A 26,590-nucleotide genomic window follows, 5' to 3' on the forward strand; every position below is an offset into this window, starting at 1 on the left:
TATATATATATATATATATAAAACACAGTAATTTTTTTTCTTATCGTACTGTTTTTTGACGGCGAACCGGCCACTCTGAAGGCTACGCAAGGTGTGAAAACTCCAGAGAATGTTGACTTCGGTGACGCGTCTCTGCAGACAAGCTTCGCTGTCACGACTCTTCCTTCTGCTGCGTCTCTTAACCCAGCTTCGCCAATCCACTGAAAGATTGATTGATTGATAAAGTGGTTGACTGATTAATTAATCATGTAATTGAAAATAATGTCAAACTTTGTTACATATTTACTAGAAAATACAAAGTGTTTGCAATTTGACATAGGAAAAAGCGGTAAACAATAAATGACATCAAATTAGTATATCATCGTTTCAAAGGACATCCTCCTTTAAACGCGACCGCCGCATGAACTAATTATTGATGTAATATAGAGATAACAAACACTAAATGTGGTGATTGGATCGATCAGCATTTGTATATTGCTTCGATATGAGAAGGAATTATCTCTTCGTATTTCTCGAACGGTGCCGCGCTACACGGACTAATTACGGTAATCGAAGGCATCATCGAGACCGTTTAACTGTGAAGTTTTAGTTCCGAAGATTCGTTTTGTATATCTCGAGCGAAGATGATGCGGCTGAACCTGCGATTTCCGCTACGAACGGGCGGTACGCAAATATTTCTCTCAATCACTCTCGGCGAGTGTGCTATTAGTTATCGCGGACTCCGTCCGTTACTGCTTAATTACGCGACTAATTGCAATCTTACACTCGCTTAGTGACAGAGCGACAAGTTACTTTTCCCTCCCACCAACCTGGAGGAACGTCCTGCCCTCGTCTCGGAACAATCTGAAGGGCGGCTCGGCATCGGAGAGATTCCTCAGCTCGGACCATCCCGTCCTCCCCAATTGCTTGGCACCGGCAATCCCGCATACAGGAGTGGTCACACCTAGTTTCGCAAGGTAATTTATATACGTGTTAAGCGATCATGTAAAAGAAATGAGGCGGGGGATAATGAGCGGAATGAACGCCAACGGGAATTTTGTTGGAGAAGCGCTGGATGAATTTTTATGAAGGCTATGCGGTAAGCTCTCAAGTATTAGTCTTTTATTCTGAGAAAAAGCGATCAATTCGCATTTCTTGTGCTAAGATAACATTTTGCCAATTACATTTTGCTTTATGCAAAAATATCCGTACACCCTTTTTTACGTAGAGAAAATAGTATTATCCTTAAAAAAATAGAATAAAAATAGAATTATAGTTTAGACTTGACTTCTGCACTGAACAGAATTCAAACCCAGAAACGTTTACAGCTGACTTCGTTGATAAGTACATTTAAATTGTTTTCGAATTAAATCTCACCGCTTTTATACTTAATATATTATTTATAGCTAATCGCGGAAGCTCTTAGGAAATTGACTTATATTTGATTAGTGTTATGTCGAGCTAATTTATTTAATGCTAGTGATTTACCTTCGAAGCGAATCTCCGCGTGAGGATATATTATCTGCCCCCGTTGTGGTAAAAAAACATACGGTACTCTCTCGACGTGGCCGTTGTTGTTGACAAAGCCAGCAACGTTGCATTCTGAAAACATTAAGATATATATTAAAATCTGTTTAAAAATCGTATAAATTATTACAAACATTTATTTGCGTATAACTCTCATTACACTAATCAACTGATAACACTGATTATTGCATAAATCTATAGATGCATGATATATTCATATTTATGTAAATCAATTTATTCAATGAAAAATGTAAATATATACGTATTGATTCATTACGTTAAAATTTATTTAGTACATATTTTATTCGCCGATTTAAATTAGACGCAATTTCTTATTTTAGTAAAACAATTAATTAAATTAATTAATTAGTAAAATAATTTCTAATCAACATGTCAGGGTAGTTCAATACAGAAAAATAATTATGTAATTTTATATATTATAAAAAAAAGAAGCTACGAGAACTAACGTAAACTCTACGAATAAGTGTTTTTCAAGAAAGCACAGAATTAAAGTGACGACGACTAGTTTTTTTTCCGTGCAATCACAGGTCCATTTTACCCAATAATTTCGGTGGATGCGCAAGACAGCTTGTAATTTCGAACAAAATATCGCCCCCGGCCGACCCCACTGTTTTGCCCACATTTGAATAAATTACGAGGATCCGGCTTACACCGAAATCTCACAAGCCTCGAGGAAACGCGGCGAGCCTGCACGAACACGAACTTCACGAGGAGAGCTCTGCAAAATCGGATCACATTTCCTTTTTTTTTTCTTTAAAAAGAAACCACAGTTCGGAAGTATAACGAGATGTCTCTGAGAAGACACGTTGTAATCACATGACAGGCTTCCTTGTACCGTAGTTCTGGAGCAGCAATTGCACGACATGAATGCGCCTCAAACATAATGTAACATATAATTTCTGAGTCGATAAAAAAAAAAAAGAAATTTCGTTCTTCGAGACTCTACAGAAAATAACTCAATATTAACATTTGCGTTTCTAAAAAATATTAACAAGCTATTGTAATTTAAAAATTCTTTGACAAAAATATAATTGCGTGATTATTGACATTGTCAAAAATTTCAATTATTTAATTTGAATAATTATAAGCTTCATTAAAGGAAAAAACTTGATCCTCTTTATTAAAATAAAAGGTTTTTAATACTTGTGACATGAAGAATTAAACTCTCTGATTATCCATAGAATCGTTCATTATAATATTAGATTGTTAAATTTGGAAAGAGAAATAAATTTTTTACTAAAAAAAAAATGGATATTAGATGTATATATTAATATTCGTTGAATATATCGGTGTTGATAATATTAAAATATTAACATACATAATGTTCATGTAATGTTTGTAATACAAATACAATATTAAAATTTTAATGCAAATTTATTCGCATTTATTGAAAATAAAGGTGTCGTATGCTGAGTGTTTTTTTTTCTCTTAAAATCGTGAATTAAACGATTTCACAGAAGGGAGACGTTGAGGAATATTTATATCAGTTTGGAAGCGCCTCGAGTTCTTACAAATTTGGTTAACTGCATATTTGATTATGCAAACGCCTTCTTCGAATTAATCTTCGGTATTGATGCTTCCCGAACGGGACGAACATAAAATTCAATACCCTCCAATTTCGTGCGGCGCGTAATGCTCGGCGCAAGGTGTGTGTTTGCAATTTCTAATTTGTGCTATACATTATTGGATAAAGAGCGCAATAAATCGACGACTCCGGTAGGGTCTACTGGATTTAATTACACTGTGGCCAGCGGTGGTACAAAACCTGTTTGTACCCTGTTGAAGAAGTCCGTTTGGATGCGAACACATATTGCAAATTTACGTTCTCCATACTAAAGTTACTCCGCAAAGGCCGTCGATCGTTTATAAATCAGTACTCCTGCAAGAATTCTGTAGGTGGTAGTGCACGAAACTCGATAGTCAGACGATAATATCTTTTTTCTGCGCGATTGGAGTCGACATTCCAATTATAGAAACGCCATAATTTTACAAAGATGAAAAATTTTCTCTCTGAAGATAAAAGGTTTCTCTCTTTTAAGCTAATTTAATTTTGTAGAACATGTATCATCACTTTTTCTGCAATTTGCAGATGTTAGACATAATACACAAAAAAATGTTTCATAACTCTATGCTTTTTTGTTATCTATAGATATTAAACCAATTAATTTTTTTAAATCCCATACTAATTATTAGATATCGGATTTTTATGCAATTTCATATTTTTTTAGGAAGCAGATTGGAAAGTAACATAAAAATAGAAATTTATCTTATTAAAAAAACATTCTAAAAATGCATATTTATTTATGCATATTTCCTTTTTAGTGCAAATTTGCATATTTTGTGCATGTCTGCAAAAAGTTATTTAATAAAAATCCGAAGTCTACTATAAAAAATTAGAGCCTAGTGAAATAAATTGGTTCTCACATACAATGTCGCTTATAATATAGTAAACAAAAAATGGACCAATAATGGATAGTTTTTAAGCTATGACGTCAAAGATATAAAACTTGTGCTCAAGAGCACTTTTAATTACACCATAAAACTACCCATTATTGAACCTTGTATTAATGACATCTTTTATTACTACATTATAAGCTACATTATATGTTAAAATTAACTCATTTTACCTAATTTTTCATATAATTAGTCCTTTTCACAAGATTTTTGCATCTAATATTTTCTTTTATACATTTAAAGAATTATTGAAATCAACAACATCCACGTAATATATAAAGATTATAATACCAAATACTCTGAAAAAAGCAATTTACATTTAACGAAATATAAAGAATCCATGTTCATTCTTAAATTTTCTTAAAAGCGCTACTTCTTGAATAGTACCATTCGTAAGTTCATTTCTTCGACAATTACCTCGAAAAACATTAACCTAGATAGTAGAGGGAAAAAGTGCAACCGGTTTCTACAACCGAAGTTTCACTGTAAAAAAAAAACGATATCCAGACTGATTTATGTTTATCACCAGCTACAAGGCGTAATTAACACCATCGCGGTAACATCGTCCACTTGATTCTCGATTTATGTACAAGGATTGGCTTACTTACTCCCGTTGGCATCTCAGCTACGGGATCTGGGATCTTCGTGCGATTCAGCATTGGATAACGACCGTCTGATTAACGATCGCTGAGCTTACCCCGGCGAAGCAAGAGTCAGCGAAAGCAGCGACAGTCTCAACCACGATTGAACTCTGACCCACGTAAGACGATGACGACGACTATGAATCCACGAAACTAGAAGCGGCGTCCGGTTCTGTATGAGCCAGGTGATGGATAGTGTCATCTTGTACGAAAGATATTGCCAGCTTACGGACGCACGGAACTTCGATAAGTCTGATTGCTTGCAGTTGTAGGTACGCACCTCCGCGCATTACGGCGTTTCTCTCGTATTTTTGCGACGTTCGCGTGTTTCTCTGCCGGTATTTATAATAATTGATTATACGGATCACCATATATGTGCATGTCTGGCGAATTAATTAACTGCGATTACGTGAATTTTACTTTTGCCCCGTCTGTGCACGTCTATGCTTGTATTTAATGGTAAAAAAGTCTATTATCTTCAACATTGAAACCGCTAGAACTGCTAATTTCTTAATTTCCTACTCACGTTTTCGGTTAGTAAAAAGTTACTTTGGTATCATTTGTATCGTTAGAATTATTTGTGTTATATTCATATATATTTTCAATATTCCGTACTCTTTAAATCTCGTAGAGTGAAATCTCACTCGGGGAGACTGAAAATTGAGCCAGTCTTGGAAAAAAGTGTAAAAATACTGCCACTCTTATTCAAGAGTGTCAAATTTTCCCATACACTCTCTTTAAAGTGAGATTTATTCTTTTAGAATAAGATTCACTCTGAAAAAGTAAAATCTCAATTTTTTTTGTTTTTGAAACAAAGTTCCTTATATTACACTCCAAAAAAGAGATTACAATTTCACTCCTTTGGAGTGAATCTCATTTCAAAAGAATAAATCTCATTCTAAAAAGAGTGAAAACTTGCTACTCTTGAACGAAAGTGGTAATATTTTCAGTCTTTTTTCAAAACTGTCTCAATATTCAATTTCTTCGAGTGAGATTTCACTTCATGAGATTTAGAGAGTATTGTATATTTAATTTTTAAAAAAATTGAAATAATTATCAAAACCAAAATAGCATTATCGGCAGTTTCAGTACCTGAAATAAATAAACAACTCTGTCTTTTTATTTCTAGAAAATTGTACCACAGATATATTATACCTGTCAGCAAAAATAGTTAATGTTATCTAAATGGTAGATATTAAAATATTGCCTGTTTCTATTTCGAAGTTATTACTTCAAACTTCATATGAGTATCATATAACATACAAATTATTTTATGTCTACTATAATTATGGTCTCTGAAATTATGGAAGTACGTAATACCTGTGTAGAAAACTGTGTAAACGTCATCCATCACGAAGAAGATTGTATCACAGCGTCTCTTCGATAACACGTCGCGATAATCAGCAAATTAGTTTAACAAGTACTTACAGTCCAGCGAGATACTGCTGGGCGCTTCCTGTCGCGATGACGATTACGAAGCTAAACGTGCCGCATTACGCACGTACTTAACATTGATTATATTGATGATGGCAGTCGCAGTGCAAAATAACACGAACGACTGAAACAGCCGTATCGAGAAATTAGAAATGAATCAATCTTTTTTAAAGGTTTGTCGAATTCTTGACTTTTAACGGAGCTCCGACGTTAGTTGTCTCAAAAGCTCAACCAATTTTCACCACGATCAAGCAATTTCAACATCGTAACCGTGAATTACGTTCCGCTGGATCGATTTGATGGTAATCTATGATGAAAGAAGCGGCGACGATTTCCGCGGTAATCTCCGCATCGAGCGTCGTCGATCCGAGCGAATAGACAAGATGGGCAGAGATTCAGCGCATCGCGTTTTCAATTCGCAAAACATCCCTGACGTATCCCGACTTCCGACGCATTACGCATCAAGAAAGAATCCTAACTACGTAACTACGTCCAATCATTATCATTCAACGTCTGTTCCAGCGGCGGGCGCCAATCGTGAGGCACAACTTCCGGCTACCACAGCGTATCGCGCGCGACTGGCCTTGACACCTGCTGCTGAGATTGACACACGAGGAGACTGCAGTGTCATTCGGTTGATTAGTCGTGAAATTTATATTGAAGTATCACTCGGCGAAGCGAGTTGCGAGAGATCTTTACCGGCTCGTTCAAAGGGAAAAATGTGGAAACCATCCACGAGGATATCAAATAAAATCCTTATTTAAATATATGGAAAAAATGCTTCGTTTAAATTCCTTACAAAAAATTATAATACTTCTCTCAAATATAAAAATAGATCAGTTTTTTTTTAACAATATTATATATTTTAACGTAGAGTTTCGTATTTTTTGTAAACAAATTGCACTTTACATTTTTTTTTCTTCAGGAACTCTGTCATGAATTTGTGATTAAGATTTATAAATACAATTGATAAAAACGAAAATTTTAGTATTCTACAATCACTAGATTATACAAATTTCTCAGCCTAAAATTCTATAACCTTCCTTAATTTCCAGACAAAATTTTAGGATTTTCCCTGACCTTCAATAACATTTTGAAATTTTTCGTCCTGATTCGGGCAAGAATTTTTGACAAGAATTTTAATTTTCTAGAAAATCTTTCATAATTCCTTAACTTTTCTCTGATTTCCCTAATCCTTTCAATTTCCCTGACAATTCACTGATTTTCAGTTTTATGGCAATCTGAATCAGATCATCGGAATAAAAACTTCTTTTCGCTAACACGCTTAATTGATCATGGACCTGAAGTAGAAACCGGATCGTGTATCACTATCTGCCTTTCTCTTCGAGGGAAAATCAGCACTGCTGCATTGTTTCTTGCGGTACTTCTTCTATCGGCGCCATGGCGCACCGATGCAAATGCCGCACGGTTGCTTTCTCGTTCTGCTGTCATTGGTGGCACAAGCTATTCTCGCGAATCGTTTATTTATTAGTTGCAAATCAGGCGTGCGTGGCTTTGGGAAGAGCCGTATGAGAGCCGCTTGACACGACTGCTTGGCCCCGAGAGGCCAACATCTTCCACCTTAGTTCTACCGATTCTGTAATACCTATGTACCACGCGGAAACGTATAATTCTCAAAGGGTGACAAGAGCGACATACTTTTCGTACAACGCGTTGCAGATATTATCTTAACTCGATAAAAATCTTCCAGAATATAAAGCCGTCTAGGCTAAACACGGGACTTTATATATCGGGAAGGATTAACCGGAAAAATTCAGGTGGAAAAAAACATGGTAAATTCCCGGTTTTACCTTTCCGGATTTTACTCAGTGACACAAACTCTAGTAAAAACTATAAAAATAATAGATAAATTAATTTATTATATTAAATAAGATATTAAAAGATATAGATATTTATATACTTTATGCAAAAAATATGTTTGCTTTAATTAATAAATAATACTAATCAATGATAGTTAAAGAAAAACAAAACTAATAGCAATGAACCAATAGTGACCTAATAATAGTCTTTTTTAAAGTTTAAATTAAAAAACTTTGATAATACAAATGTTTTATTTTAATTATAGTTTCATAAGAAAAATAGAATTAAAAATTATCAAGGTAGATCTGATTTGCGTTTAATATTCAAGATTTTATAATAAAAAAATTAACTTATTTGTTACATCAATATCTAATCTATTACGAGTTCTATTTTTGATAAAATACTAAAATTAAATTAATAATAATATACATTTTTTAATATATTTTTTTGTTTTAAAAAAAACCAGATCTCTTTTGCTGATTTTCTTCCGGAAAATATTGTACTTTATTTTCGGACTTTATTAAAAAAATATACGTAGAATCTTCGGATGAATCTTCGAGTGAATCGCTCGACAAAGAGAAATAGATGATCCGATTTATTTTTTCCTGCGAATATTTATTTATCATTGCGGCGCCGAAGAAATAGCCGCAATAATATTCGACGTAACAGCCAAGTGTGTTAATAGAGCCTCGCCTCACGGATTATGGCGTCAAGTTATATCTTTCTGAACCGTCGCATTCAGGCATGTGTGCACATTAGTCAAGTCAGCAGCTTGGGAAAGGCTCACCGAGGGGTGCACCTTTCTGCGAACCTTGATTTTCCATAACGACCCCCCATCAATTATCGCGATTTTTCTAGGCGGAAGAGTGTTACTTGCGTTACCGGTCGCGCGAAATCTGCGGCGCACCTCGTTCTGCAGGGTAAGGGAAGACGAACACACGAATTTTAATGTATAAGCGGTGACATCGAGTCGTTAGGTAAAACGATGTTCTCTCGAGTTCCCAGGAACATCAGTCGCACGGAATTTATGATGCTGCTCATGCACACAAATCTTATTATTAATCTCTCTATATCCATTAATTGCATAAAAGTCGTTTGTCCCATTAAAATCCGTATCATTAATCACTAGAAACATACAGATAAACATGCAGGTTCGATGACTTTTTTGTATCTTCTCCTAATTTCAAGTCACCCCTTTTCATTCCAGTGGGATAAAAACTTAATAATGCAAGCTGTATACTTTAACTTTTACTTTGAACAAATGTTCTATTTTAATTTAAATAATATTAATGTCGCTAAATAATATATTAATACAATTAAAGAATTATATTAATATTAGAGAAGATAATTACAATAAATTTTCTTACAGTGAATCAGACCGAATCCGAAAAAACATTTCGATATTTCCGAAACGTTTAAAATCATCATCGCCTAAAATCATCATCGCTTTACAAGGACAAATGTTATATTCTAATTTAAATAATATCAATGTTGTTAAATAATGACATCCAAAACATCTCGATATTTCCGAAACGTGTAAAATCGTCATCGCTTTATTCATTCCATAAGATAAAAACTAAATGTAAGGCAAGCTTTCTTTGTCTTTATAGTGTATATCCTTTACAAGGATAGATGTTCTACAGCGATGTTCACTCGCGCATTCGTTGCCTGAGAACGAGAATTCCATTAGTTCTCCAAAGCTGAAATTCCATTTCACATCCTCATTTATTTACATGATTATTTCTCGATACGCCTATTCTTATTCTCACACTGTCTACATTTACTAATTTGTGACAGTCAAACGTACTTGTACATATATTTCGTTCCCTACAAAAGAATCCCATAAACCGTTATTCGCATAATTGATCAATTTTTAAGTCGATTGAAAATTCATTATTCATGGACGCAACTGTATAATACTACGCACAAAGTAATCGATCGAATGTAAGAATTAATGACGGTGCTTTCCTGAAATCAATTCCATTCCATGCGCGACAAAAACTCTAATCTGTTCGAGATCTGGTCTCCGATGTGCCGCCGCGCGATCCATCTTCGGAGTCAATACAAATCGCACAGTCATCGGCAACCCTGTCGTTTTAGATAACAGTGTTCATCTAGCATTAGCATCCTGATGATTTAAGGTCCCCTACGACGAGCATTGGATCCAGAGAATCCATCTTCGCCGGCGCTCGTTGTGACATCGAACGTCGTGTTGCAACTGCCGCTGTCATTATCGGCGCTAATTGCAATGCCGCGATGACAGAATGTATCGCGCAATTAATATTCATTGAGCTCGCTCCTTCGACGCGGTCGTCGTCGTTGTCGCCGTAATCGTCGTCGCGATCGTCATCAATGGCTCTGTGATCCAAAGTGATATACCGACCATCTGCCGAGACGGTCTTCACCTTATATCGACGTGGACGATAATTTATGAGCAGTGTCGAACAGGTGAACGCGCGTTTGATTTCTTTTATCTCTATTGTATATCGCGTTTGCTTATACGTCGACTAATCTTTCCATCACACAAGCACTATAATGTCACAACACGGAAATCGTACGCCCGACTAAACGACGCTGGAACTAAATTTTTCAAGCTGCTTGCTTTAATTGACACGCCTACATGCGAAGAAAGGAGTCTATGAAATTTGATAATAGTGGCAATTAACTCGATCCTTACACTGGGAGAAGGTCTTGTGTTAATTGAAATTCTGATTCAGAAAGGTACAAATCAGTCAATCATAGATGAATCTATCAGACATTCCAGTCGAAATTGAATTAGAAATTCAATTTTGATAACCACAATTTTGATTTTACGTGACCAGAATTTATTTCGTACTTCTTGTTGGTACAACCAAAACATTTTTCTCAGTGTAGATTTGTCGGAATACATATCTGAATATATCCAATCTGCAACTAATATATTAGTTTTAAAGTTAGTTAATTTCGAATATTTATTCCTCGCATTGCGGACATCGCATTACGGAAGTAGTTGATTAAAACACCAGAGCTAAAATTATCGATCGTATTATAATTAGACCTCGTCTGCGTAGACAGAAATCTGGATTGCGTAATTTGACGATCATCGATTAAACGTGATATCAACTCGATCTTAGTGCCTTGAATATTGCTGTTTACACTGAGAGAGAACAGTAAAGAACAAAATAATTATATAGGATGCTCAAACTGGTTGCTAGAATGTCAAAACTTTTTGCATCGCTCATCATGCTTGAATTCCCTACATAATGATGATGATATTCAAATCTGTATTTACCTAAATTTTAGGTACTTCAGAAAAATTGTTCTTTCTATTTAATACAATATTTAACTGTACTTTACATTTGTTCAATGTAATACAATTACATATTAAATCGTACTACAATTTAATCAATGTTGTAGAAATTAGAATTATTGTTATATGTTAGATGTTGCTTCTTCAATAATAATTTTATATCAAAATGTGTGCAAATTAAACGATAGTGAAGATCTCAGCCAAACAAAGTGGACTGCTGGAGTATGGCTATATTGATGGAAATTAAGTTTCGCACGTATAATAGAGGAACACGTACTCTCGCACGATTGCATCATTACTGGAGCGATTTCCAAGCAAGAAAGAACGCTTCCGAGGTGTACGAGCCACGAGGTGGAATCCTCAAGCGACCTTTGAGGATGAACCTCGAGGTTCACGAGTACACACACGAAGAGAAATAGCGGTGAGCGAGCGATATACCAAGCCACTGAAACGCTGACGGTAAAGCCTAAGATAGTTAAATGAGTCTACAAGTAAAACATGAGTTTGTAATTATTGAAAATTACGACAACAACGCTGCAGGCGTTATATAACGAAAGGACGATTTTGCTAAAATATTCAAAAAATTACCTACGCCGAGAAAGCAATTTTGTTAAAGAATCTAAAACTTTAGCTAGATACAGATTTGAATAATTTTACTGGATTATTGAAATAATTAGGTAAGACGTCAAAATTGGTCGCTGGAATATCAAAACATTTTGCAGCATTACTCAACTTGTTTAAGATTTCTAAAATATTATTTTGATGTTTATTCGAATTTTTAGATTTTTCAACAAAATTGCTCTTTCAGTATAAATATCGATCTAGAGATAATTTTATTGGGCATCAAAATAATCATATAAGACACTCAAACTGGTTGCTAGAATGTCAAAATTTTGCAGCATTAGTCAGCATGACTGAGATTCCTATGTAATTATTTTTATAGACCAATAAATTGTTTTTAGCTAAATTTTTAAATACTTCAACAAAATCACTCTTTTATGGGAGAAATGTAAGATATTATATCAAGAATCGCAAAAATGTTACTTTTAATTTATGTTTGCCTAATTGATTAATCGCATAATATAAATATTAATATTAACGAGAGGTATTCTCTACAGCATCTCTTTAATGCATCGTAAATCCCGTTACTTATTTTATATTCCCTGAAGCAGAATATATAATGCGTTTCTTTGTGCAAGCGTGACAAATTCGCGAATTGTATAGATATCAAGGTAGGACGAACCGCAAAGCGTTCGAGGTACAATTTTATAATGTGCAATTTAATGCGAGGTTCAAATGAAGGTTACAAGGCGTCCTGAAAGGAGAAAGTAAAGTTACCGTAAGGAAAGATCAGAAAATGTGTCAAAGACAATGCAGCAGACCCGTTGTTCACCCTTCGCAATTTTCACCGGCCGACAAAATTATAATTATTTGCGAAGTTGAGGTGCAGCGGTAAGAAATTTTTGTAATAAAAAAAATACGTAAAGTCGAAGACCTTCTGAATGTTCAGAGAGCTCAGACTACGTTGCGTGCAAGTTTTCAACTTGCTACGACGATCGACCTGCGACACAGTTAATCACAGCATTACTTTGCAAAAAAAATATGATGTGTCAGCGAACGTTATCTGCGATTAAGAAACTCAACGTGGACAAATTTGCGGCAAATATTTTTCACCTTTAAATACAATCTTTACGCACAGCAGCGATCTCGTCTCGAAGACCTCACGGAGAGATGTACGACTTCTCTGCGAATCGACAGGGGCTGAGAGACGTGTGGAATAAATTAGAACCGGCGCGGTGATGCATCTCGCGTGCTGCATCCGATGTCAGAGAGAACACGAAGAAACGCGCATAGCAAAGCGAAAGCTGAAAGGCTCATCAACAGAAAAGATTCTCAGTGTATTTTTTTTTCCTATTTACGAGGTCAATCGTTTCTTGTTTGGTAAAAGATACTTCTTCGCTTATCCGGCTTATCCCGTATGTTTATGTTATACATATTCGATACGTATTAATCCTAACTGATATTTGCGGGTCCCGTAGACTAGGCGCCAAACGTTGAGAAAAATTGTTTATAACAAATGTTTTTTTATAATCTTACATAATTTTAATTCTCCGCCTGCAGTCATATTTTTACTCTCTTCGCCCAGTTCAAGTTTTTCTAAACTTTCAAAGAATGTAGAAAAATTTAGGCTTACCTTAACATCTCTACATTAGAGTTCCATCAATATAAATTTAACTTACCGTTTATCAATTTATCTGTTTTTCATTCTTAGAATTACGTCCGTTTCTACCAATGTAGATTAGCTTTAATCTCGGTTCAATTTACTCTTCATCTTTTTCTAATTCTTAGAATTGGAAAAGGATGAAGAGTTAGTTAAACCGAGATTAAAACTATATTGGTAGAAACGGGCCTTAGAAAAAAATAACGAGTAAATAAATAGTTTTTACATTATCATAGGCCTCCTCCATTTCGGAAAAATTTGAGAGCAAAATTTCGTTTGTACCAAAAAAGATTCAGGTTGTAGGCAAAAGATTACAAAAATTGTCTTATTCCTCGAATTTTCCTTCAAAATAAAAAGATCATTCAATTATGTTTATTTTAAGTAAAGAAAACATTAATTTATAGTACCTGGACTCCCGAATGCCACTTAAGGAATTTCCAAGCGAGCATCAATTAGAGTTAAGGAACTCAAGTAGCAAACCCAGAACGCATACAAAGTTATACAGTTAGACTTTCACGACATGCTTAGTGTAATAATAGATAACTTTCTGGTCTCTGTTTCTTAATGTGTCGAAGATACAATCTGTTTACGCAGGGAGCGGAATACAATATGCTAATGGAGGTAAATGGGAGAAACTCAGACTCACGTGTGGTAATTACCGGAAAAAAAAAGAGGAGGCTATTGGTATAACGCGAGACTTTACGTTGGAGTATTCTTGTTTCATTAACGAACGTCTTAACTGTAAGAGCGTCGAAATTATGTTAATACAACATACGTGTGGCGCATAATAAAGCAATAGCGATCACGACAGCTTGCGCACTTGAGAAGTTTATGTCAGAAATAGTTAATTTCTCGAAGAGGAAACAGATAATTACTGGTATCACGGAGAAGATAAATACTGATATCGAACGATCACGATAAAACGTCCATTGAATATTCTGTAATGCATGATCAAATAAGATAGAACCCGGTTTAATAAACACAACGAGATGCAGCGTGTCTCTCGTCGACTACAGAAATCACCGGTCTTGCGTTCTGTTATTATTCACGAGAAACGATTCACAGAGCGGACAGGATAACCAACAAGTCCGCTTCCTGATTACGGTGCACGATACCCATTTTCAATTTCATTGATTCGATTCAAAAGGCAGAAGCGGCGAAAGACACTACTATTCACGTACACGTTCTTTCTTTGGCTTCGCCAAAGCACTCGCGCCATTCGACCGGCAACAAATTAAGCTGTCAGGTTGTTAAGCCATATTGTTAAGGCATTTCTAAACGTATATGCTAAACGTAGATGTTATTTCGACATCGAGTTACCTTTTAACTAATGCATGAGGTATGTAATAAATGTGTAGATAGTCGAGTCCCTTTCCATCCCAAGACTTCCCTCTATGAGAGGGATGAAAATCAAAGTGCACAATATCTTTTAACTCATTGGATATAATACGATAATGCTGGATATTAACACGTGAGAGGGAAATGTTAACAACAGTGCCTTAGCGCCGCGTTGTGCGCACGTAATGTTCAGGGTCTAATCTATGAGATACCCAAGTCAACATATATATAGATTTCTTTCACGAATGTCTCCAGGTGTATTATTACAGCTGGCGAGGATCTCCGTTTCTTACCTGGGTCAGGGTCTCGGGAATCTAGTCGCACATAAACTCTCTCTCTCTCTCTCTCTCTTTCTCTTCGTCTACCTGCAGACTCACATGCGCGATCATCTGTCTGCTGCAGGTGTGGAAATTAAAGATTGATGACGAGTGCTGGTGCAAGGTCACCGTCGAGGTCGCGTGGATTCTATACGCCGGCAGCAACGCACCCCCGAGATAGACGATTTCATACTTGATTACTGTAATATTGCTTTTTACGCAAAAATTTGACGTTTCGCTGTACAAGAGCGATCTGTCGTATTAACGATTTTATTAAATGAATCTCTGTAGATTTGTTATCGATCGTCACACGATACAACAAATGTTTAATAAATTAGGCTAGAAAATTGAGACGGCATTTTAGAGAAGCTTCCAATATTTTTTGCGTTACAATTTCTTGTATGGTTTAAACTTTAAAATCATTAATCTAATCGTCAATCTAATTAATGACAAATGTTTTCGCACATTTAAAAATAAAGTATATTTAATGATGCTTTATCAAATGTGTAATCTTTTGTTCTTGATTTTTTTCAAACACGAGTGATTCGAATGAAAATTGTAGTAAATTTTGCATATATCACGTAAAATATTAGGTTAGGTAAAAAGTCGAAAAGTCGGAAAAGTTTTACAAGTTGGTAGTCCATATAGTCTATTTTTTAAAAATTGGCAATTACTACTTAATAGAACGACGTTTCAGTTTTAAGAATCTGTATTTTTAATTGCGATACGATAATTTTTAACGGAGTTACGAGCAATAAAATCAGAATGTTTCTTTTTATTTAATCCGCGAATAACTCAGGAACAAAAAATCGTAGGAACATTTTTAAAAAAACAATTTTATAGGGAAAGCTTCAAGCTATAGTTTCAAGTATAATTGATAGATAGTCGAAAATTTGCTCAATTTTTTTTTGGGCACGTTTTAAACCTACAAAGTGAAAAAAAAATTTTTTATTTTTTTCAGCTCGTAGTTTTCTATATGTAAAAATTACAAAATTCACGTAAATTCCAAAAATATAGTTACTCTTCGAAAGTAGAGGTTTCAAGCTTTAAAATCCTTTCTCTAAATTTAAATTTTGATAATGTTTAACGAAGATATTGATGGGGAAAGATTTTTTTACCAACTTGTAAAGACACTTTTCCCCTAACTATATTTTTCGCGTATCTACGAAAATGATACACAGAAAGAATTTTGCTGAAATATTTAAAAATTTAGATACAGATTTATAAATAATTTTGTTGGATCATCGAAAAATTACGTAGTAAACTTCAAGCATGAACAATGCTGCACAAAGTTTTGACATTCTAGCAACCGGTTTGAATATTTTACATAATAACTTGATAGTCCAACAGAAATATTTTCAGATGTGTATCTAGCTAAATTCTTAGATATTTCAGCAAAACCGTCATGTAAGATAAAAAGATGCGATAAATGGATAAGATTATCGTTCGATATTATCGAAAATCCAAATTAATTCATCGATGCGCGATTGAAACGTCGGAACAGGGATTACTGCGATGCTGATTCGGAATAATCGAAGGGTACCACTTGATCTAACTAATTGAGCTAATTTGCAATTTGAGACGGCTGCCGATAGACGATAATACTGTGTGAGCGTATGATTAATAGGTACAGCGGCATAACCTGCACTGAGAAATCACGAGCTCTGTATTTGCGCCACTTATCGATTCCTAAGTGATCTAACAATGTAATGAAAGCTACTTAAGGTGATCTTTACGATCTGCGATAATTGCTAACTCCGCTCAAAGGCATTGCGAGATTTAAGAAGCTTGATGTTACGTGAAAAAATGTAATTACTGTAATCTCTCGGATCATATAATTATGGAATAAGACCGTAAACGTATTTACGAGTTATAGCTTGACGATATCTTGGATAACTGCTACCTCTTTGACGAGGGTAAAATCTGCCGTGTAGCTTATTTTCATCTCTTTTATATCTCGCGCAGAAATATTCGTACACGCATAAATATATGCAGGGCAACCGCTGTTGTTGCTATCGCGGTCGTTAGAATCTGGAATAAAATTGTTCCGACGCGCTCGTTGTCTCTTTTACATCTCACGCGGAAATATTCATATACATATTAATGTACAGACCGTCCGCTGTTGTTGCTATCGCAGTTGTAGAATCTCGAATAAAATTTTTTTGACGCGCTGCGCACGCCGACAAATTATGGAGCCAATCATAAATCGCGCAGAGCAGAAATCATCTCCGCGCTTTCTCAAGAATTCGCCCGCTTCCACGAAGCGTTTTTAATCTTCGGCCGCTCGTAAATTCGCCGATCCTCCGGCGAGAGATCGGGGACAGCTTCGATCTTATGCCCGCGGTAAGCAGATTAATATTAATAATAGCGGGGCGGCGAAATAACAGGCCACTGCCTCTGTTTTTCGCATGCTGGGAAGACCATTTCTTACAATCTCGTTTCTATCAATTGCGAAGATAATCCGAGCAACGAGGGTGAAAAAGAAATATTTCGCTCATGCTACGACTCTCGAACACTGTTAAATATATATCAAAGGAGCAATGACAACTCAATCTCTTAAGTTAAATAACATTTGTTATTTTTAATCTTTTAGACAGCATAGAATATTTATGATAAATATTTATTGTTATTCATTTTTTGAAATGTTATATAAATATTTTATACGTATTTTGTATAAAGCTTTATTCAAAATACTATTAAAAGATAGACTAAATATTATGCAATATTTATGATAAATATAAATAAATATTTCTGGTAAGTATTTTTTACTTCAATTATAATGTCTTATTAAGTATTTCCATAGCATTTACTACAAGATTTACGATAAATATTTCATAATATTTATAATAAATATTTGTGATCTACGCAATCTAAAATCACAAAAATATTTACAAGATATTTAAAATAAGCCTTATAAATATTTATAAATATTTTGTAAATATTGCATGCTGAGATTCCAATGTATGTCAAAATACAAATCAATCTAATTCTGTAATTAAACAACATTCATATTAACATATATAATATAGTAGATAAATAATAAACTAAAAATTTGATTGTGGGTGAAAGTTAACATACTTCTTGAGTTAGAATATTGTTTGTTGAACAACTCCGTTGTTTCAATTAAATTAACGATATATTGAGTAGGAGCAGTAATCTCTAGAAATAATTAAAAATAACTCAATGGGTTTAATTAGATATCAATTGAATTCAATGGACGAAAGATATCATCACATCGACGCAATATTGCTAATTCCTTTGTTCCGGACACGCTAAATTCGATCGCACTTGTCATGGTGCTCGCCGTAATCGATGAGGAACGATTCATGGCCAATAAGTGAAAGACGAATCGACTGGTGGCTCGCCTTTTCGGGGCGAAACTAATTACCACTGGCGCGAGTTTGGTAGCATTAATTTCGATACGCCCGTTCCTTCTCTCTTTTTCCGCCGCCGCCGCCGCCGCCGTTATACATATTTTACGGCTTTTATGATGTGCGACGTAAGTTACGTTCTCGTAGAGGAGTATAACAGGGCGAGGAGAAAAAAATTGATGCGTTAAGTGGTTAAAAAGCCAGTATGCGCGCTCACGACGCGACGGCACGTAATTTGAGGTGTTTTAGTGCGTCCAAGAGAGCCACGGATGTGGCAATAATGGATGATAATGGATTGTCGGTGATAAATAATCGTAATGAGAGATTCATTATTTATAATTTGAGACACGTCTGTACGTGTCCAAAGCGATTAAATATACCGAGTATATCAGGGCAATGGAGCAAGAATAATAAATGATTATTACAATGAATATCGTAGCGCAATGAATTTGTCGCGGTCCACTTTAAATCAATCCCTTGCCACAATTGGAAATGTAAGACACGAGGTAATATCGGAAGTAAAATAATTGTATTAGTTAAAGGATGAAAGAAAGAAAGAAAAAAGAAAAGAGAGAGAGAGAGAGAGAGAGAGAGAGAGAGAGAAATATAAAATAACTTGAGAAACACAGAGAGGTCATAAGTCAGAATCGATGACGCACGCTCTCCATTCGCTTGAAGGAAGGTTTACTGAAAGTATATATCCGCTACTGTTCGAATAAATAATCTCAAGTCCATTTTCAATGCCGCCTTTGAAAGCCAAGATTCCATAATCCTGATTAATATCCTTAGAATTATATAGCCTACGTTTAAAAGATTAAGGAATAAAAGTGTCATTTTGGCTTTAGCCAATTAGTATATTATTTGCGGCTCTATTATTTTTGATTTCGACGTATTAAACGTTTACAATATTTATGCCCCGATCCCCTTTAGTCGCAATTGAAACGTTCCCCGCGTAATAAAGCGCGAGGTAAGATCTACTTTAGATACAATTTCGCATTTATAACGTAAAGCTTACAAATCTACGGGCTTATCTTTTTCTAGGCTATTCAATCTCGAGGCTCAGACTCTCCCAATCGTTGTCAAGAGGCAAGTAAGACGGATTGCTCCGGCAGGAAAGCGACCCGCGATAAAAACAAGTCGCCAGCACATGCATCAAGTGTTGCCGCTGCTTAATGCCGTACCGCGTGCATAGCAGACGATTTAGAAACGCGGCGGACAGACGGTTCACTCGAACAGCTGGAGCAATCATTTCCGATGACGCGGTTCGATTGAAAGCGGTATGCTCGCGAGCCGAGAAATCCGCTCGACTGCCAGATGAGATAGGCTCGCGCTGGTTCGAGAACGCGGTTTGAGATTTGCGTACCTCGCATTATGAGTCCTTGCCTGCGTAATAAGATAGACGTAGTGTCAAATAATATAATCAAATAAAACGTTTCTGTTTTCCCAGACCAAACAGACTTCATGACGGCGCGCGTTCTCGCTTCACATGAAAGAACAATTCTGTTGAAATATTTAAAATTGTAAAATAGATAGACAAATAATTTTGAAAATAATTTTGCTGGACCATTCGAAAGAATTATGTGTAGGAAATGTATAACGAGCGAAAGATTTCATTAAAAGTCCTATACATTAATTATTATTTTGACAGTTCAACAAAATTATTTTCAAATTTGTATCTGGCTGAATTTTTACACCGAAAAAAAAAATACTGAATTTTGATAAATATTAATTTGAATATTTCTAATATTTATTAAATGTAAACACGTACTTACTTGATATAAAAATTATTAATTCGATTTAACTATTATTTTCTTATTAAATATATTTATTTATTGTAAGTAAATATTTACTATAATATGTATTAAGATTTAGAGAAATTTTTTGAGTGTAGATACTTCTACAAAATCGTTCTTTCCGCGAAAATTGGAATGGTATCATTTATGTACCCAATAAGCGGTATTTATATTCTTTACATCCTCTCTCTCTCTCTCTCTCCGTCTCTCTGAGATTTATACCCAACGGGTTAGCATCTCGTTATCGTTTAGATAAGAATCTGTTGTTCAACGAGTATTCGCTAAGAGTATGCACGTCGAGTGTACTGAGGGTGACTTATGGAAATGGGCAAGGGCACGTCATTTATTCACGCCATGATACGTAACATAATTTTACGCGGGTAACACGTTACTCGACCTTTCAATAACGATTTTTATCTCGTCCGGTTTATCTAGTTCATCCTGCCTGGTTCACGCATAAGGAAAGATATAAATGATTATCTACTGCACTGAAGCTATAACAAGCAATTCAAGGAAGAGATAAACGCGTTTGGAATATATTAATAAACTAGTCGTTTCATGCGTTTATATTGCTAAATATTCTATCGTAATAAACTGTTATTCTATTAAAGTATTGTGATTATGTAATTTTATACGTGTACAATTCTATTAGACTATGCGATATAAAACGTTGATATTGTGCCTTTTATGTAGAAAGTACCCGTGGAAACCTCAAAACATTGTTTATGTTGACATCTCAATTGTATTATTATAGTTAAAAAGTAATATACTATATTTGAGCAGGCAACGTAAACGAATCTCTTTTAGTTTTCATTGATATTTTCTTCAAGGAAGTTTACGCGTAATTTAAATTTTTTTAACTTAAAAAAAAGTTTTTGTAAGCCACATACAAAACATACAAATCATACAAATCATACATATCATACAAAACATCTTTCAGTGTGATAGAAAGATAATCAGTGAGTTCCAAAGTACATGTTCTTTCACATATTTTACAAATAAGTAGTAATTTGATAAATAATCCAATATTATTATTAAAATTATGTAAATTGTATTCTAAGATAAAAAATATGATAAAAAATAAAAACAATCTAGCAGGAAATATTTTCTGGAACAAACAGAGAATAAATAATTAATTTTAGTTCTTTGACACGTATTGTTATTTATATTTAAAGTAAACGAGACATATATTATTTTACAGTACAATTCTTAAGTTTTTAATATAACTAAAAATTATTAAAATATATAATAAAATTAAAAACTTTGTAAGAAAAAATTTTAGAGGTACCACAATCTTTCCTACTGCTCTGTAGAGACTCAGAATTTCGTACACGATAAATGCCGCGTTCGTGACCAATCATGTCGGTTGCATTTTTTCAGATACCACAGGTACATTTGACTGTGGGAGGTCTTCGACTAATGAATAACATTTCCAGAAGCATTTCTCATTCATATTCAGCAAAACATCGAATTTTTCGCCGCGTTGCCAATATCATTAAATCAAAATAAGTTACCGCGTATTTACCCGTAAAAAAAGAGTGAATTTCGGGTTGTCGAAAAATTTTTCTGTAAATTATAATTACCTAACATCGCGGCAATTCATCAACAACCCCAGCAGCGCACGCGATGGGTACTCCGCTGGCGGTGCGTCCGCGCCCTTATTTCACCCTTTCATCATACAATTATATTCCTTCAATCGTTAAATAGTGTAAAAGGTGGATGCTTTTATAAATGCATTCACTTACGTCGATTCTTCCCAAAATTGTTCGAGACTTATAAAATGGGGAAAAATCGATCGCCGACGTGTGAGAAGAGTAGGAGACGAACTGTAAGAGAAGGAGGAGAGGAAGGAGAGGAGAAAAATACAGTGGAAGGTAAATTATTCAAATTCCGTCTGAAACGGCAGTTTAATCGCGTGATGCCACGCATGTACGTAGACATTAAATCCCCCGAAATTACATTGGTCGAACAGGACACGCCATTTTTGCGTGGCCTCACCTCTGCCAACGGCGACCAATCGCGACCGGTAGCTTAAAAACGGTACTTGAGAGGTATGTCGGTGTCGATAAACATGGAGGGAGAGTCACACTTCCGGGGAGGCTACACCTGGTACGCCGATACCATACGGCGACCACCTAACGCGAACGATATTTCGATTACTGGTCTGGCTGCGTGAAAATTAATGACGGTGTAATAAATAATATATCGCCGTATTATTATTAATATCGCGGAGGGAAAGGGAGCACAATCAGCGACGAGACCGTAATCATACATCCCCTGCTTTTTTATGGCTCACGATAATTATATATATTCGACAGTGAGAAGAGATTGAACCACTGCCGTCGCGCAATCCTGACCGTATTTTTATGATAATACTTCATTATATGTGTAAAAAGAAATAAATAAAGGACTTCATTACACGGTTTCTCCTCTTACACCCGGATTGTAAGTTAAGTCGACATTATTATTGTTTCGCGTGGAGCACAAAGTTCACAAATGTATAATAATAACATTGGACGTTTCTGTTATCTATTCTCGTAACGGTGAAACAGGAAGAATAATAATTCGTGAGAGGAACAATCCGTAAGCCACGCGCAATTACACGAGCGGCGTCGAATAGCACATTTAAGATTGATCGCGGTGATGAATACCGCTGTGATTCACAGCGACGAGCTAAATACAGGAGAACGAGCCATATAAATCCGCGTCCGCTGTGCGGACGCTTTTGCTGCTTGATTTGGACCAGCTGGCAAGAGGATGTAACGGAAGGCGCAGTCGGAAATCATTAATGTCAAGCAAGTAAACGTTCGCGCAGTGACTTGCCGCAACGTCACTGCACTGCGGTAGACGACTTCATAATTCATAACGAAGAAATTTTGCGAGAACCTTACCGTGAATGTCATTGACGCATATGTGAAGATCCTCTCGAAAGATAGGCAAGTCGAAGTTGCACTGGCACGTGCAGGAACTGTTTGGCACAAGCAGACTTGAACTCGAGGAACCTCGTGAAAAAGGACTGGCAGTGCCGCTGCTAAGCACTGTACAGGCCTCCGTGCAAGAACCTGTGACAAATTTTCAGTTTAATATATTTTATTAGAAGGATCTGCTGAAAGATCTATAAAAATTGAGTAGCTATAAAAATTTAAATAGATGCAAACCTGAAAAATAATTTTCTTGGATCATCAAAATAATTATGTAAATTCAAGCATGATACTTAATGAATTTTAATATTCTAGCAACTAGTTTCAACGTCTTACATAATTATTTTGATGATCCAACAAAATTATTTTCAGATCTGAACTTAGTTAACTTTTTGGATACTTCAGCATAAAATTGTATAAAAAGAATGTTTACTGAAGTATATAAAAATTTATATATTATGCAGATATAAGCCTGAAAAATAATTTTATTGAAATAATTATGTAGGAAATTCAGGCGTGAAAAGTAATGCTGCAAAAATATTTTGATATTCTGATAATCAGCATCAAGTGAGTCTGACATAATTATTATGATAATCTCCAACAAAATTATTTTCTAATCTATATCTAGTTAACTTCTTAAATACTTTAGCAAAATAATTTTTTTCCATGTAGAATACATTAAATCGCGTTTTGTTAATTTAAAATCAAATCCAAGATTTCGGCTGAAATAATTTTCTCCAAATGCATCCGTTTATGGGATCATTCAAATACATATCAATTTATGTTCCATATATTTTAATATCTGATATCGACAATATTATATATCAATTTATCGACTGAATTTTATGACTGTTTTTTATAACTGATTTTTATAACTGTAGTTTAACTTGTCCAACTGTAATTTTTCCTGTTTTTAATTGATACCGTATTCATGTCACATATTAAAATACACCATATTATATTTAACGATTGGTCGATTAACCAATCTGAAAAATCAATAATTTGTTCGTGTATCAAACGTGTTTCGCAGGATCAGTAAACGCGAGGCACTCCAAGCTACAAAGTACGATCCATCGGTTGAAATTCGCGTGTTCCGATCCCCAGGACAGTCAGGACGTGCCATATAATCCAGCCGAGCAAGGACAGGTCGGACAGCTGTCAAACCGTTACATCGTAATTTCACGGTTGATCCGTTACGAACGTCTTTTTATTTCACGCAGCGGTTGTGTCACGATTTCGCACAAAATCGTCCTGGAATACGTTCGGCACTCTCGAATCGCGAATTATTTCGCTTCCGTGTACCGGAAAATCAGCATGCAGGATTCGCGTCGTATCACCGGCACGAATTGCGCCTTACGAGGCACGCTTCTCGAATCAGACCGCCAAAATGTAACACGTCATAATGTCAGCATTACCACAGCGGCATTGCGAGAAATCGCAAATAGATATTAAGGTCTCGAATGAAAAACGACACACGAGTGAAAATTCTAGTTGGAAGAAATTTGCAATACGCAGTATTTTCAACACACGACACTTTCGACCGTCGTCCTGAATTGTTTTTCTTCGCAGATTAACGCAATAAAAAAAAAAAAAGCTTAATAAAGCTTAATAATATAACAGTAACGATCACAAAATATTTACCTTCGATGGTAAAAATATCTCCATCGGAGTGCCGGATGACCGATAATTCTTGACAGCGAACGACGACTTGCAGGAGGTTGAAGCTCGTGAGAACGAGGGCTAGAGAACGCATCTTCCCCACAGCATTCTGCAACACATAAATAGATGTAGGTCATAAATAACAGAAGGGACGGTGGTTTTATGCGTTTCGTTAACCGCTTTAACGAAACAAGCGCATTCGTTTGGCACGGTCGATAAGTCATTGAAAATCCTATGAATAAATGGCTGCTTAATTCCGCGACATTACACAAGGGACTTCCGGCAGCCATTCATTGCATCTTGCTCGGCACTCGGTCTAAGCTAAACACTGCATCTGTATGCACTTATCAAAGAAATATTAGTCTGTACGTCAGAAATCAATCATTATTAGTATAGAAACTATATTATTAGTATATCATTAAAAAAATATAGATGCCCTCTCTCTTAATAAATTTAGATGCTAGTATTAACATAATACTCCTAAAAAGTCACGCGTTACAATAATAAATTAATTCTCTCTACATACACAGTAAACACACTCATGAAAGAATATTAAGTGTAACATTGCGTATAATAGTGGTTGAATATAATTTGGGATTAATTTTTTATTAATACACGGAAAGAACGATTCTGCTAAAACATCAAAAAATTTAGCTAGATACAGATCTAAAAATAAATTTTATTGGACTATCAAAATAATTATGTGAGACGTTCAAATTGTTAGAATGTCAAAGTTTTTTGTAGCATTGCTCATTATACTTGAGTTTCCTACACCGAAAGAATGATTTTGCTAAAGCATCAAAAGAATTTAGCTAGATATATTGAGAAAAAGATGCCTAGAAATGTATTGGTGAGAAACATATTTCACTGAAATAAATATTTATTTAACGAGTAAAAATAAAATTCTATTCCTAGCAAAAAAGCCATCTTTTATTTTTTTGCAATTAATCAGATATATTTCACAGAAATGTATATTTTGTTATCACAATCAAATTTCGTAAGTAACATTTGCTTCGCAATACTTTGACATTTTTCTGTCAGGTGCAGATCTAAAAATAAATTTTATTGGACTATTAAAATAATTATGTGGGATGCTCAAGTTGATTACTAAAATGTTAAAACTTTTTGCAGTATTGTTAATTGTTACCAATGTTAAGCGTTTTGCATAATTATTTTTACAATTCAATAAAATTATTTTCAAATGAATCTAGTTAAATTTTTAGATACTTCAGAAAAATCGTTCTTTTTGTGTATATAATTACTTCGATATAATCGAATAAAATTAATTTCAAATTTATATCTACCTAAATTCTTAAACTTCAGGAAAATCGATTTTCCGTGACTAACGGCTTTACGTCGGCCTTATAAAATTTGAGGCAAATTTTTAATTGGCCATCCGCAGGAATGTCACACCTGATCATGATGCAAGTAGACTTGACACCTGGCATTCTTACGTCATGGACATAATCAGACTTCCTGTATGTTTGCTTTGAAAGATCTCTCACGTCTCTTGAGCTACGTGCAAGCACGAAATGTACAAGTGCACGTTGAAGATTGAAAGGATACGGATGCTAATTCAGTCATTAAAGCAATCATCTTAAATTTACTAGTATACGACCGGTTGGCGAATGTGTGTGATCATGTTAAATAAAATCACAATTAACCCTAACCCCGGATTTTCATCCGCCGACCCGATCGAGAACCTTTGACATTTTCCTCATAATTTTTACATTCCATAATTGACACTAGTATCGGCATGATTTACGAGAAATTTACGTAAATCGTTTTTCCCTTCTTCTTACAG

At 35.1% G+C, this 26,590-nt stretch overlaps 1 protein-coding gene across 1 annotated transcript in view; it reads right to left on the reverse strand.

The window, feature by feature from the left end:
* Nucleotides 1–24,880, reverse strand: part of LOC108754396 — a 30,901-nt gene extending 6,021 nt beyond the window's left edge. Inside the window, exons 1-5 of the mRNA XM_018496647.1 lie at nucleotides 24,769–24,880; nucleotides 23,098–23,268; nucleotides 1,468–1,581; nucleotides 810–943; nucleotides 50–200 (exon numbers count right to left, since the gene is read on the reverse strand). Coding sequence (XP_018352149.1) covers nucleotides 50–200; nucleotides 810–943; nucleotides 1,468–1,581; nucleotides 23,098–23,268; nucleotides 24,769–24,880 — 682 coding nt within the window. The remainder of the gene's footprint in view (nucleotides 1–49; nucleotides 201–809; nucleotides 944–1,467; nucleotides 1,582–23,097; nucleotides 23,269–24,768) is intronic.
* Between the last annotated feature and the right edge of the window lie 1,710 nt (nucleotides 24,881–26,590).

The sequence above is a fragment of the Trachymyrmex septentrionalis genome, unplaced genomic scaffold (genome assembly GCF_001594115.1).
Source record: "Trachymyrmex septentrionalis isolate Tsep2-gDNA-1 unplaced genomic scaffold, Tsep1.0 scaffold8, whole genome shotgun sequence".
In the NCBI taxonomy this organism is placed as follows: Eukaryota; Metazoa; Arthropoda; class Insecta; order Hymenoptera; family Formicidae; genus Trachymyrmex; species Trachymyrmex septentrionalis.